This window comes from Nycticebus coucang, chromosome 5, assembly GCF_027406575.1.
Source record: "Nycticebus coucang isolate mNycCou1 chromosome 5, mNycCou1.pri, whole genome shotgun sequence".
Classification (NCBI taxonomy): Eukaryota; Metazoa; Chordata; class Mammalia; order Primates; family Lorisidae; genus Nycticebus; species Nycticebus coucang.
Window position 1 is genome coordinate 83,490,569 of NC_069784.1, and position 14,084 is coordinate 83,504,652.

The following is a 14,084-nucleotide window of genomic DNA, read 5'->3' on the forward strand; positions in this document are numbered from 1 at the left end:
CTGCAACAACAACAACAAAAATAATAGCCGGGCGTGGTGGCAGGCGCCTGTAGTCCCAGCTACTCAGGAGGCTGAGATAAGAGAATCACCTAAGCCCAAGAGCTGGAGGTTGCTGTGAGCTGTGACGCCACCCATCCTACCGAGGGTGATAAAGTGAGACTCAGTCTCTACAAAAAAAAAAAAAAAGTGGATGAATGTAGCAATTTCATATCCTTTTTCATAAGAGGCCTGCCTACTACTGAATAGTGGTGTCGTCTGTGGATCATTTAATGCAAGTGTTAAGTCTTCACTCATTGTAATGGTTCAGGAAGAAATCGCTATTACAGCACCCGTGTAATAGCAGAGGTTCATAGTTCTGTCTCTGGAATCATTAAGAAGTAGCCAAATTTAGCATACTTGAGTGAGGGAACTCCCTAACATATGATAGAAAAATATTAATTAAAAAAGTTAAAATGAAAAGTTTCAGTGCTTAATAAAGCAGTGTTTACTGATATGCCGGGGTGTTTGCATTTTATGGGTGTGTGGGTATTTGGAGTGAGCCATATTTATTAGTATTAATGCAGTCAGTACCAAAAATGAAAACACAAAATGGAGAAGGGGGGAGGATAGTTACATTATCTGAAGTGCCTGTTCCAAATCCAGGTCTGTACGGATCTGGAATCTCTCTTAAATGCAACTTCTCCTGTCTGGTGTTTCTGGTACCGAGATGATACTCTGTTGTACACTTATCACAGGCAAATGTGATTTCTAACTTTAATTCTTCTAAAAGTCTTCAGAATGAATGTCCTGGAAGTTACAAGAAAAGAATGTCACCTCACGGAAGTCCTTCTTGCTTTTGTGTTTTTCCCAGTGTACCTCTACCACAAATTGTCCTGTCTGTCCAGCTTGGACTATTTCGCTTTTTCTGCCCCTTCCTCACTCCCCATCTTTGTGTTTTAGTCAGCTGTCACATGATCCTAAAGTGTCTCTTTTATTGAACAGAATTTTCTAACCCTATTTTTAATTTTTTTTTTTGCAGTTTTTGGCCTGGGCGGGGTTTGAACCTGCCACCTCCAGCATATGGGGCCGGCACCTTACTCCTTTGAGCCACAGGCGCCGCCCCACCCTATTTTTACTTTTAAAAGTTGAAGGGTGTGGGTGGCGCCTGTGGTTCAGTGGGTAGGACACCAGTCCCATATATTGAGAGTGGCAGGTTCAAACCCAGCCCCGGCCAAACTGCAACAAAAAATAGCCAGGCATTGTTGTGGGCTCCTGTAGTCCCAGCTACTCAGGAGGCTGAGGCAAGAGAATCATCTAAACCCAGGAGTTGGAGGTTGCTGTGAGCTGTGACAGCACAGCACTCTACCGAGGGTGATAAAGTGAGACTCTGTCTCTACAAAAAAAAAAAAAAAAAGTTGAAGGGCAAGGTAGCTAAATTCCTCTATTTTTAAACCACATGACTAAAAGTACTTTTCTTAAAAAAAAAAAAACTATGCAGAAAAACAAAGTTCCTCACCAGCACAAACACACACATTTGTTGTGAACAAGTAACACAGCCAGTCATACCATCCACAATAGTCTCCAGTTGACTGTCCCTTATGGCTGAACTGAAGAACTAAGTTACCCTTCAGAAACGAACAAAAGTGAGCTCTTAGGGAATCACAAGTGCTTGGGGGAAAAGGAGTTACTTTCATACATTGATGACCACATTTTAGAAAGATGCACAGGTGTGTACATGTAAAAAGATCTTGATCTGCTTTCCCAAGTCAGACTTGGGCTGGCAGCCAGGAGGAAACCTGAAGAAATCAAAGTTTGTGTGCCAGAAGCTGCATAAAGTGCAGAATGCTCGTGTGGCCTGAATAAAGCTGCAAAGTCTGGACCACACTAAGTCTTGGGCAGAAACGATTTCACTCTGTTTTGTTTACACCTGCTGAGTATCTCCGAAAGTGTTGAAAACTCCATCTTGTAAGGGAGGAAGAACATGACTAATTCCTTAGGAGCAGTGGGCACTTTTTGTCCATCTCGAGCTGTGAATCCTCAGGCTAGCTATGAGAATGCAGAGAGAACATTTTTCGTGCCCTGGAGGGACTTACATTCTACTGAGGAGTGAAAGGGTGGGAAACATATGGTTTGTTTTTAAACAGTGTGTTTGTTATATTTTCAAATGATATGCTCAGCCTATTTTATTTTAACCTCTAAACATGATTTCAGGTGACATATTTCTCAATTTAAAGTGATGATGCTATTTGTAATCTGAAAATAAATATAATACATTATTTTGCTTGTTACGTCAAGACACTTTGGACATACTGTAGTGTATTAACAAGTTATCCTGTATGTCCTGGCCTTTTGCTCCCCATTAGTTAGGAGATAGTATAGATCTCTGAAATTATATGTAGCAGTGTAAGGTAACATTTACTAGGTGGTGACTGCTGATTGGTTCTGCCACACTGAAAAGTTTGAGAATCACAGAACAGGGCTGCTACTGGAGGATGGTCTTGTCATGGATGATTACATATGACCCTTAAGGAGCTGTATTTAGTATTAGCCAAAAAAAGTACTCACAAATCCTAATTTTATACCCATTTTACATGTACAATCTGATGAGTTTTTTGTTTTTGACACCAAGTCTCATTTCTTGCCCCTGATAGTGTGCAGTGGCTTCACAGCTCACAGCAAGCTCAAACTCTTGGGCTTGAGCAATTCTCCTGCCTCATCCTCCCAAGTAGCTGGGACTACAGGCACCTGCCACAATGCCCAGCTAGTTTGTTTGTTTAGAGATGGGGGTCTCACTCTTGCTCAGAATGGTCTCAAACTCGTGAGCTCAAGGGATCCACCTGCCTCAGCCTCCCAAGTGCTGGGATTACAGGCATGAGCCACCAAGCCCAGCCTTCAATTTGATGAGTTTTGAAAGATATGTACATGTGTTTAACCATCACCATAATCAAGATATAGAGCAATTTAATTTTTTTTTTGCTTTGAAATTTAGAAACAAATTTTATTTAAGATCTGAAATACAATTCCTAAAATATCAACTTCTCCAGAAAACCGTGGCTACACAATAATGCATTGCCTCTATCATGTTAGAACGTGCATTAGACTCAAATACAAAAACCATGAAACAAATCACCATCCTTCAACATTTTGAGCAAAGATAGAATGCCTAAGGAACAACATAGATGGACTTACAGAGGACGGGCTGTTTTACTTCAAGCACCATACAAAAAAAAAAAAAAAAGAACACAAATGTATGGGTTTTCGGGTATATACATCAAGTTGAACCTTCGGCAATAGGAATCAGGGCGTTTTTTCACGTAGCATTAACACATATTAGAAAACTGTGTGGTGTCAAAGGGATAGAACCACCAGCATTCAAGCAATGTTGTCAACTAGGCAATAACATGTTCTACTGAATGTTTCATCTTTGTCTAATTACTGCATACACTGGTAGCAACTTTGAAACAAGAAAAGGAGCTTCACTCCTTTTATTTTCTGTTTAAAACAGAACAGAAAACAAAGCAAAACAGAAGCCCTGTTACACATTAACAATTTTAAAGAACATCAATTATACAAGAAAAGGACTAAGAACAAAAAGTGTTTAGAGATAGGATACCAGACTCAAAAACAGTGAGTGGTCAGTAGACCCTCACAGGGCTTTGCGGTGGTACCAGCAGAAGCCACTTTGTAATCACTGGCAGTAAACAGAGATGCAGAATTCTTTGCCAGATATTTTAGGAAATCATGCAAATAGTCCAACAACAATGCAAGGCTTTTCTCAGCAAGAGGCGTATAGGCCAACATTGTATAGAGCACTTTCTTAATCCCCCAATGTTCCTTTATACCTCTTCATAATCACACCCCTCCATCCCTGGCCTCACCGTCAGGGAACCACAGATTACCTTCTACCATAGATTAGATTTGCATTGTCTAGAATGACACATAAATGTAACCAGGAAGTATGTAACGTTTGGAGTCTGGCTTCTTCCACTTTAGCATAATGCTTTGTCCATTTGGTTATACCTCTCAGAAGTCTGTTAGTAAGTACTATTGTGTTGTATAGATGTACCTCAATGTGTTTATCTATTCACCAGTTGGTAGGTATTTGAGTTGTTTTCAGTTTGGGGCTATAATGAATGAGGCTGCTGTGAACATTTAGGTATAAAGAAATAACACTGGAATTCTAGGAAATTCAACAGAACAGTCTGGAGTACCCAAACAAGCTGCCTCTCTAGGTGGAGGAAGTTATCCAGTGGTTGAGACAAGCAGAGAAGCAAGTTTTTATTTATTTTATAAAAAAAAAAAAAAAAAAAGAGCAGCTATAGCCAAAACCCTAAAAACTGCCTGTACTGTGCAGGTAGAGGACTGCTGATGGGGCATCTTTAGACTGCCTGGGAAAACGGATTGCAACATCATTGGCAAGATGGAATAATATGCATACTTAGTTGTTTTATTTTGACAGGGACTGAAATTGAGCCAAGAGACTCAAACCTATTTTCCTGGCCCCTTCTTCAGGATATGTTTGAAGGGCTGTCCAGGCAGTAGAGACAAAGAGCTCTATATCAGAGTCAGACAGACTTTACTGGCTGTGGGGCCTTGGCCAGAGAGAGGTCACCTTGGTAAATGGACATAAAAAGACCTACCTATCTCAGGGGCAGCATACACTGAGCATTTGCATTAAGCACTTAACAAGGGTCTGGTACATAAGGATGGCCCAGTAAACACTTGTAGGAAGAGAATACAAAAGTTTCATTAGAAAGTCAGAATATTTTAATGTGTTTTTAAAATCACTCTGCAAATTCTTTCTATATTATTTATATAGCCATTGAAGAATCAAATTAATCTGAATCTGGTTTTGGAAAAGTAGCACCTCAGTCACAAAAGCTCCGAGTGGCTACACCATTAGCCTCTCTCGGCAACTGTCCAATCCCAAAGCTCCCACCGGCTTCTCAGACCAGAGGGTTCGCCTCAGCACTGAGTGAGCAAGTCAGATTCATGAGCACCCCACCTCCTGAGAGCTGGGGGGCGGGGTGGGGGCATGTGACATGGTGCCCACTGAATCTCAGTGTCCTCTAAAAGGAGCCCCTGGCGGAGTGGAAGGAGCATGGGCTGGAAGGGGAGGACTTGGGTTTGAATACTGATTTTATTACCTTCCCAGCTCACTTCGTTTCTTTCTCTTTCTGGTCCGAATTTCTTTGCCCATCTCTACTGTGGGTTAACAGCATTACCTCACCAGGCTGAAGCAGGATCACACCGTGTTCCAGTGCCAGGGCTGTCTCAACAAATGCTTGTTGACGTTGTTAATTTCACGTTGTTTTTTACCCTCATTTCCTATTTCCCATCTCCAAAGTCCACTGGCGGCCTGTAACTCAAATGAAATGGAGCTACTTGAAAGAGAGACTGGGGAATCTCCAGTAGACAGTTGATATTGGCCTGAATATTCCCCTTCCAGAAACAGTGGGGCTTTTTTTTCGTCTGGCCAAGACTCAAACTAGCGCCTAGGTTTTAAGTGTGAGCGTAGCCACAGGACTGGGCCTAGTTTCTGCTGGGTCGGTTACCCGAGGTACGCTTCCCTCCCGGGAGCCCGAGCGGGCCCGCCGCTCCGCTCCTTCCCTCCCCCGAGCCCGGCACCTACCCAGTCCCCGCGCGGGCGAACCCAGCGTGCCGCAGCGCCCATTGGCGGCTTTGCTTTTATTGATTTGTTCTGCGCCCTCTCCCGGCTTCCGGCGCGGACGCCAGGTGCCAGCCGTTTTGCTCCAGGCGATGTGAGAAGCGTGGGTTTTCCCCTTTCCGGCACCCGGGCACGTCGTCTGTTGGTTGCCCGGCCCCCTCCCTGGGTGGGCTGGCTCGGGGGCTCCCTCCGGGGCGCGCCCGCAGCCAGGGGGAGTGGGGGAGCCCGCGCGCTTCTGTCCGTCCGCGCCACCTCGACCCCAAGGAAGGTGCGCGGAGGTGTCGCCCCCTCCACCTTCCCAGTCACCCCCCACGCGGTTCCGGAAGGGAAATGCCTCTCCGGCGAGCCCAGGGACGGGGCACCGGTCCCGGGGGACCTGCGGGCGTTTGAATGTTCGCGCGCTTTTCCCATTGCAGCTCAAGCGATGGGCGGGGCCCAGGTGTGTTTGGGGTTTACGAGTGCTGGGTATTGAACCCCGGTGGCTTCTAAACGTTCTCGAAGAGAAGCCTGCTTGTACTGGTTTTCCTTGTCCTCCTCTCCTCTACAAAAAGCCAGGTGTTTAAAAAAAAATCCGCCTTAAGATCCTTTAGTGTGTTTACTGCTGTTGCGGTCACGTCTAGCTGTTTTGCAATTGCATCTTTATTGAGGAAAGAGGTAAAAAGGAAAAAGTAGAGAACACTTGGGATTGTTTTGTGTATGTGGTTACTTGGACCTTTCCAATTTTCCTTAAAAAAAAAAAATTAGTTGGGCAGCGCCTGTGGCTCAAAGGGTTGGGCGCGGACCCCATATGCCGGAGGTAGTGGGTTCAAGCCCGGCCCTGGCCAAAAACTGAAAAGAAAAAAAAAAAAAAAAAAATTAGTTAAAAGAAATGTTAGTTTTAGTGCCACAAAACGTACGTGTTTAAGAAAAATTTAAAACTAGGGTTTATTGGAATGAATGTAACAAAGACACAATTTCTCATTTTCAATTAGAAGCTCTGGTCTATTATCATTTTGGCCTGTAGTTTTGTACTACTAAAGGGGAGAGTACCAGATTCTCATATCTTCCCTCCCCACCCCCTTTTCTTTTTCAGTCCAGAGCACAACCAGCAGAAGAGAACAGAAGGAAGCCAGTTTTGGGGAAACTTGGCACTCTATTCGCGACAGGAAGGAGAAGGAACATCAGGAACGGTCTAGAGAGTCCCACCAGCTCGATTGCTAAACCAGTCTCCCCCAAATTTGTAACCTCTTCTAAACTCCCTGAAAGAGAGAGTGAGAAGAGTAAATCTCAGAGCAGCCAACCAAAGCAAACGGACGCGAGCGAGGAGGGCGCCCCGCTGCAGAGGCCCCTTGAGGCAGACGGCGAGACTGGCTGCGTCCAGGCAGCACCCCCTGACGCCGAGCTATCACCTTGCTCTAGCAGCAGTGCAGCGGCTACAGCTGTGCAGCAGTGCCCTGAAAGTGATTCACCCCAATTAGAACCTCTGGAAGCAGAGGGAGAGACTTTCCCAGATGCCACCGCTGGTGCCAAGCAGCTGCATTCCTCACCCGGGAATTCCTCCAGGCAAGAGGAGTTAGAGACGCCCTCCCGCAATCCGAGGGAGGACGCTTCGCTCCGCTCTGCCTGCGAACAGGAGATTTCTCCGGGTGCAAGGGGTGTGTCGGGGTCGCCCACCCGGGAGCGTGGGGCGGGAGGTCTAGGCGAGGCCCTTGACGGAGTCCCCAGAGTGTGTGCCGAGGGAGGCTCTCCGGAGCTCCTAGACGGGCGCAGCCAGCCCCTCGAGGACGCATCTGCTCTGCCAGGTGACCCTTCAAACAAGGGGGCCGAGAGCAGTCCCGGTTCCGGGCAGGCCAGCGGCACAGCCCGGCCCGGAGGGAGTGATTCCCGGGCGGGCGAGCGCACGCATCCCGCCACGGTGTTGACTTTGGACATATACTTGAGTAAGACTGAAGTGGAACAGGTGGACGAGCCGGTCCTCATTACCGACAAGACAGAAGATTGCGGAGACTCGGACGACATGGAAAAGAAGTCGAGCGGGCGCAGGTCCGGGAGGCGGAGGAAGTCGCAGAAATCCACGGACTCCCCAGGTGCAGACGCCGAGCTGCCCGAGAGCGCGGCGAGGGACGACGCGGTGTTTGACTACGAGGTGGCGCCAAACGCGGCCACCGACAGCGTCTCTGCCGAAAAGAAAGTGAAATCTCCGCCAGAGGCCCCCGACGGGGGCGTTGCCTCCGCCGGGAGCCCAGAGTCCAAGCCCAGCCCCAGCCCCAGCCCCAAAGGGCAGCTCCGAGGCGAGTCGGAGCGGAGCAAACAGCCGCTCCCGGCCTCGTCCCCCACCAAGAGGAAGGGCAGGATCCGCGCCCCCGAGGCCGTGCCCGCGCCGCCCGCCAGCGGCCCGCGGGCTCCCAGCAAGGAGTCCCCACCCAAGAGGGCGCCCGACTCCGGCCCCGGCCCCGGCCCGGCCGCCAGAAGTGCGGCGGCCGACAGCGGGGAGGAGGCGGCGCGGGTGGTGCCCCGCGAGCTCACGGTCAGGAGCAGCTCGCTGCTGCCGGAGATCAAGCCCGAGCACAAAAGGGGCCCGCTGCCCAATCATTTCGACGGCCGGGCAGAGGGAGGTCGAAGCAGAGAGCTGGGCAGATCGGCCGGAGCCTCCGGACCTGCTGACGCCGACAGTTTGAAGCCCAGGAACCATTTCGGTGCGGGCAGGTCGACGGTGACCACCAAAGTGACCCTGTAAGTATGTGGAATGGGTCCGGGCGGAGATGCGTGTCCGCAAACGTGCTGGGGCCCGCTCCGAGTGGTTGGGGTCTTCCCATTTGTGGAAGAGATGTCTCTGCCCAGAATTTCCCCGCCGTTAAACTTAATGTGGTGAGCGGCCAGTTTACACAGTTAAGGTTTAAGAAAATGACACCCGTGGCTGCCTCCTCAGTTAATTCCTATTTTAATATCTGATTTAAATAAAAATAGGATATCCCTGGAGGTTCAGGGTTTACGTACATAATATAGATAAGACTGGATGGCTTTAAAAGAATTCAGAATGTACATGGGTGTTCCAGAGTAGGATGTTCTTAAACGCATATGCAGTGAATTTCAAAACGTGGAACAGACACTAATGTGTATGTGTTCTGTATGACCCAGTAGCTTTGTTGTGTGTGAGTTTAAGAGACTGTACTGAACCTTTTATGGAACTTAGTGCATTATTGGCCTAAAGGTTTTTAAAAGTCCCTGGTACTCCCATTTATAATGTTAGGGAATCTGGTGAAATTTTTGCCCCCAGATTGAAAAGTGGTTTTAAGTTATTGAATTGGAAAAAGATTGGTGTTCTTACTGGAAGATTATTTGCTAAATGAAAGCACACAACAGGTGGCGCCTGTAGCTCAGTGGGTAGGGAGCCAGCCACATATACTGAGGGTGGCAGGTTCGAACCTGACCTGGGCCAGCTAAAAAACAATGACAACTGCAACAACAACACAAAAGCCGGGCGTTGTGGCTGCCCCTGTAGTCCCAGCTACTTGGGAGGCTGAGGCAAGAGAATTGGTTAAGCCCAAGAATTTGAGGTACAAATAGAGTGTGAGCTGTAACCCCACACACTCTACCGAGGGTAACATAGTGAGACTTTGTCTCAAAAAAAAAAAAAGCACACAACAGACTACTTGCCACTATGTTTATTGATTTTGCAAACATTTACTGAGTATGTCCTATACATGGTACTGTGGTAGGTACTGTTGGGGGGAGGGAGGCACTACAACACCGATTCATTCATTGCCCTTGAAAATTTTATGGCCTCTTCTGTCAATAGGAGGCACACAAATCAGGCCAGGTGGAATGTCTCACACCTGTACTCCTAGCACTCTGGGAGGTCGAGACAGGTGGATGGCTTGAGCTCAGGAGTTCAAGACCAGCCTGAGCAAGAGCAAGACCCCATCCCTACTAAAAACAGAAAAACCAGCCCTGCGTTGTGCTGGTGCCTGAAGTCCCAGCTCCTCAGGAGGCTGAGGCAGGATTGCTTGAGCCCAGGAGTTTGAGGTTGCTGTGAGCTAGACCGACACCAAGGCCTTCTATTATAGCCTGGGGGCAATAGAGTGAGATTTTTTTTGTCTCAAAAAAAAAAAAAAGCATTCAAATCAAATAACAATATGAGGTGATTTCTAATTAAACTGCTAAATAGATGTTACCATCGGTAAAGAGGCTAGGGAAGTAGTAGAGAGGAAGAAATCGCTGTCCTTTGGAAGAGCTGGGATAAGGGCCCAGATGATAAATGAGATTTGTGTAGGTGGACAGGATAGGGAGGGAGCTCCATAAAACTGTTAAGATCTTCCCTTCCCACACTCCTTCCTGCTCCTCATTCACCAGTCAGCATAGGTGAAAAATGATTTTCCTACATTCACACATGTGAATTTAACAAATGTTAAAAGAACTGGTATTTTCACTACATTATTATTCTTGACCAGAATGGTGTCATTCTATTTGCTTTCTTGGGCAAGTAAGCTTTAGAGTAGGAGGTCTGTTTGGTAAACTCTTGGGAGGAAAATGTGCTTAATGAATAACTCCAGCTACCTTGCCAGGTGCCAACCTGGAGACCTTTGATATAGTCAGCTATTTATTCTATAACATAGTGTCATAGAAATAACCTGAGTGCATGATGCTCATAATTTGTAGAAGGCCAGAGTGACTGAACACTGAAACCTGCCAAGTGTGAGGCTTACAGAAGCGTTGCTGTGTACCCCATCTAGGAGGCTCCTCCTGCCTTCCAATCAGAAGACACCAGTAGAAAAACAGAAAAACCAGACTCTTTACCCTGTTAAGGAGTAGGGTAAAGAGGGAAGATGTTCTTACCACAAAACTCCTTCAAGTGCTGTTGTGTAGAACTTTCTCCAGTCTTTCTCAGTTCTGATTATTTTCTACCTAGAAGTTTTCTTTACTAGAGACTCAGTTTATTTAATTTTGTTTCCACAGTACTTCACACATGGCAAGTTGGGAAGTTATTTAAATGTAAAATAAATAATTCTTTTTAGTCCTTTGGTCTATTTCTGTTTGACAGTTTTTTTGGTTTTTTTTTTTTTTAGAGACAGAGTCTCATTTTGTCACCCTCGGTAGAGTGCCATGGCGTATAGCTCACAGCAACCTCCAGCTCTTGGGCTTCTCTTGCCTCAGCCTCCTGGGTAGCTGGGACTACAGGCACCTGCCACAATGCCTGGCTATTTTTTTGTTGTTGCAGTTTGGCTGGGGCCGGTTTGAACCCGCTGCTCTCGATACATGGGTCTGGTGCCCCACTCACTGAGCCATAGGCACCACCCCAGTGTTTGACAGTTTTTTTTTTTTTTTTTCAGACCCTTTAATTCTTCCTATGACTGGGTGGCAAGTAAAGATGTTAATCAGATTACTTTTTTTTTGGCCAGGGCTGGGTTTGAACCCACCACCTCCGGCGTATGGGGTTGGTTCCCTACTCCTTTGAGCCACAGGCACTGCCCTAATCAGATTATTTTTTAAAACAATTTTCGACTGTAGAGTTAGAAAAACTATTTTATATTTCCTAAAAGATAATGACTGTGAAGCAACATGTTTCTTTATCTGTTAGAAAAATTCTTTCAAATTCTCTACCAAGTGCTAAATGTTAAATTCTTAAAATGGTAGAATAAGGATAATTTAACTCTTATAATTATAGCTTTTTTAGACTCCAGATTATTTTCCCCCTCTTTCCTTATACTAAGGCATTACAACATGAATTACAGGAGCCTCCCTTTTAATCAGTCTGAACTAGGTTAATTGTAGTGACTCTTAGTAGTAAAATGTATTTTGATCTTAGTGTAAATCTTTAATGTGCAGATGTGTGTTTCCTGCCCTTAAGGTAGCTTGTTGGCTAACCTGTAGAATTTTTCATTTATATCATAAGATACACTTTGATGTTTGAATTGAATACTATTCTTTGAGCTGATAAGTGAGAATTTTTAAAAGTATATTCTCTGGTATGAGACCATTCCTCATTAATTGATGGTATATGTAAGCTCCTTAGATAATCATCTCACTGTTTCTATAATTTAATCTTTAAGGAAATACTTATAGGTTCATTTTTATTTATTTATTTATTTATTTTTGGAGACACATTCTCACTGTCGCCCTGGGTAGAGTGCTAGGCCATCACAGCTCACAGCAACCTCAAACTTTCTGGGCTTAAGCGATTCTCTTGCCTCAGCCTCCCAAGTAGCTGGGACTACAGGTGCCTGCCACAATGCCCAGCTATTTTCTTGCTGCAGTTGTCATTGTTGTTTAGCTGGCCTGGGCCTGGTTTGAACCCACCAGTCTTGGTGCATGTGGCTAGCGCCGTAACCACTGTGCCATGGGCGCCAAGCCAGTTCATTTTCTTTTTTAATTTAAGAGATGGGTCTATAAGAAGGGAGCCCAGAGATCTTATGGAGATGTTAGAGAAAGCAATGCCTAGAAATTTATGAGCATGTTCCAATTCAGTATGTAAATGAAACTTTAAAAGATGAAAATAGGCTGAGCATGGTGGCTCACACCTCTAATCCTAGCACTGTGGGGGGCTGAGGCTGGAAGATTGCTTGAAGACAAGAGTTTGAGAGCAGGCTAAGCAAGAGTAGACCCCCATCTCTACAAAAAATAGGAAAATTAGCTTGGCGTGGGGTGCATGCCTACAGTCCACACTACTTAGAGGGCCGAGACAGGAGGAGTTTGAGATTGCAGTGAGCTGTGATGATGACACTGCATTCTAGCCCAGGTGACAGGGAGCCACTATCTTTAAATAAATAAATACATACATACATACAAATAAATAATAAAAGATGAAAATATAAATTCTCAGTGCTGCTTTTGGGAAGGACTTGATGGTAACTAGCCCAGTCTTCCCATTTTATCCACATGGTATCTCTCACCTTAAGTCACACTGCCTGTCCCTTCCAGAGGCTGGTTAGGCACTCTAGCCTTCTTGAAGGCTGTCCATGCAGAAGGTAGCATCAGGTATCAAAGCTTCTCTACTTTTGTGGTCTTATTATCAAGGTGGCCTCTGGAGTCTGACTACTTTCTTATAGATCTCATAATAATTTGTTGACTCTTTAAATCAGTGGTTCTCAACCTGTGGGTCGTGACCCCTTTGTAACAATGAAAATACATCCTGCATATCAGATATTTACATTACTGTTCATAACAGTAGCAAAATTACAGTTATGAAGCAGCAGTGAAAATAATTTTATGGTTGGGGGTCACCACAACATGAGGAACTGTATTAAAGGGTCGTGGCATTAGAAAGCATCAGGAAGGTTGGGAACCACTGCTTTAAATGATAAAGATGGAAAGAACCAGAGGAGCTCATTCAGGCAAGTCGAGTCTGGCCCTTTCTGGGGAAGCAGAACTATATAGTGGTCAGGAGTATGGCACCTGCAGCCAGAGAACCTGGCTTCAAATCATGGCCCTGTCACTCACCAGCTGTGTGACCTCAGGCAAGTTACTTCTCTAAGCCTCAGCTTCCTCATCTTAAAATAGAACATATGAAGTTGAACATTAGGTAAACCGTAGGAAGCATTGCTCAAATACTTGGCAATCAATGACTGGTGGTGGTTATTATTTATCTCTCCCATTTTATAAACTACTAGACCAGTGGTTTAGACTTTTTTTAAAAAAAACTTTGGAACTCTTTCTTCTGGCAGAGCTTTTATGTAGGCAAAATATAAAACTGATAAATGGGAATAATTGTGGTTGAAAGGAAGGTGGACAGCCCCATCCCTCAGTCCTTTGTAAGTTGTGGGAGAAGAAAACAACTCTGTTCTAAACCATGCAATGTTTTTATAGGTAGAGAAGGTAGAGTCCAGAGGGGTAAAGTAACTTGACCAAGTTCACACAGATAATTAACATGAAAGGCAGAACCAGAGCCAGCGAATGCCAAACAGAGCAAGTTTTGTTTCCCTGAAAGAAAGCTCTGTGTGCATGTAAAGACTTGTTATTTCCATGGAGGGAGGGCAATTATACCCTAGAAATGTGACGGAGAGGAAACTCTCTCTGCCTAAGAAGTGGTGACAAAACCAACAATTGAGTACGTGGTAAGTAAATTTTGGTACAACCAGGTGATGGACTTTTATGCAGTCTTAACAAAACATTTCAAATAAATTCTTTAGTATCCTGAAAAGTGTTACCTATAAGGGTCAGTCATCTTTTTTCTGAAAAAAAGGAAAGACATCCACTCTGTAAACAGAATCATCTCAGTTCTATTAAAAACAATTATGCAGTGGCAGCTCCCGAAGCTCAGAGGATAGGGTGCCAGCCACATATACCCAGGCTGGCGGGTTCAATCCTGGCCTGGGCCAGCTAAACAACAATGGCAACTGCAACAAAAAAATACAGCCGGGCATTGTGGCAGGCACCTGTGGTCCCAGCTACTTGGGAGGCTGAAGCAAGAAAATTGCTTAAGCCCAAGAGTTTGAGGTTGCTGTGAGCTATGACACCACCG

The 14,084-nt window shown here is 45.5% G+C and overlaps 1 protein-coding gene across 1 annotated transcript in view; it reads left to right on the plus strand.

Annotated features, from left to right (window-relative positions):
- The window catches only part of CRYBG1 (crystallin beta-gamma domain containing 1), a 223,588-nt gene that overhangs the window by 149,489 nt on the left and 60,015 nt on the right, over positions 1-14,084 (plus strand). The window contains exon 3 of the mRNA XM_053590627.1: positions 6,720-8,359. Coding sequence (XP_053446602.1) covers positions 6,720-8,359 — 1,640 coding nt within the window. The remainder of the gene's footprint in view (positions 1-6,719; positions 8,360-14,084) is intronic.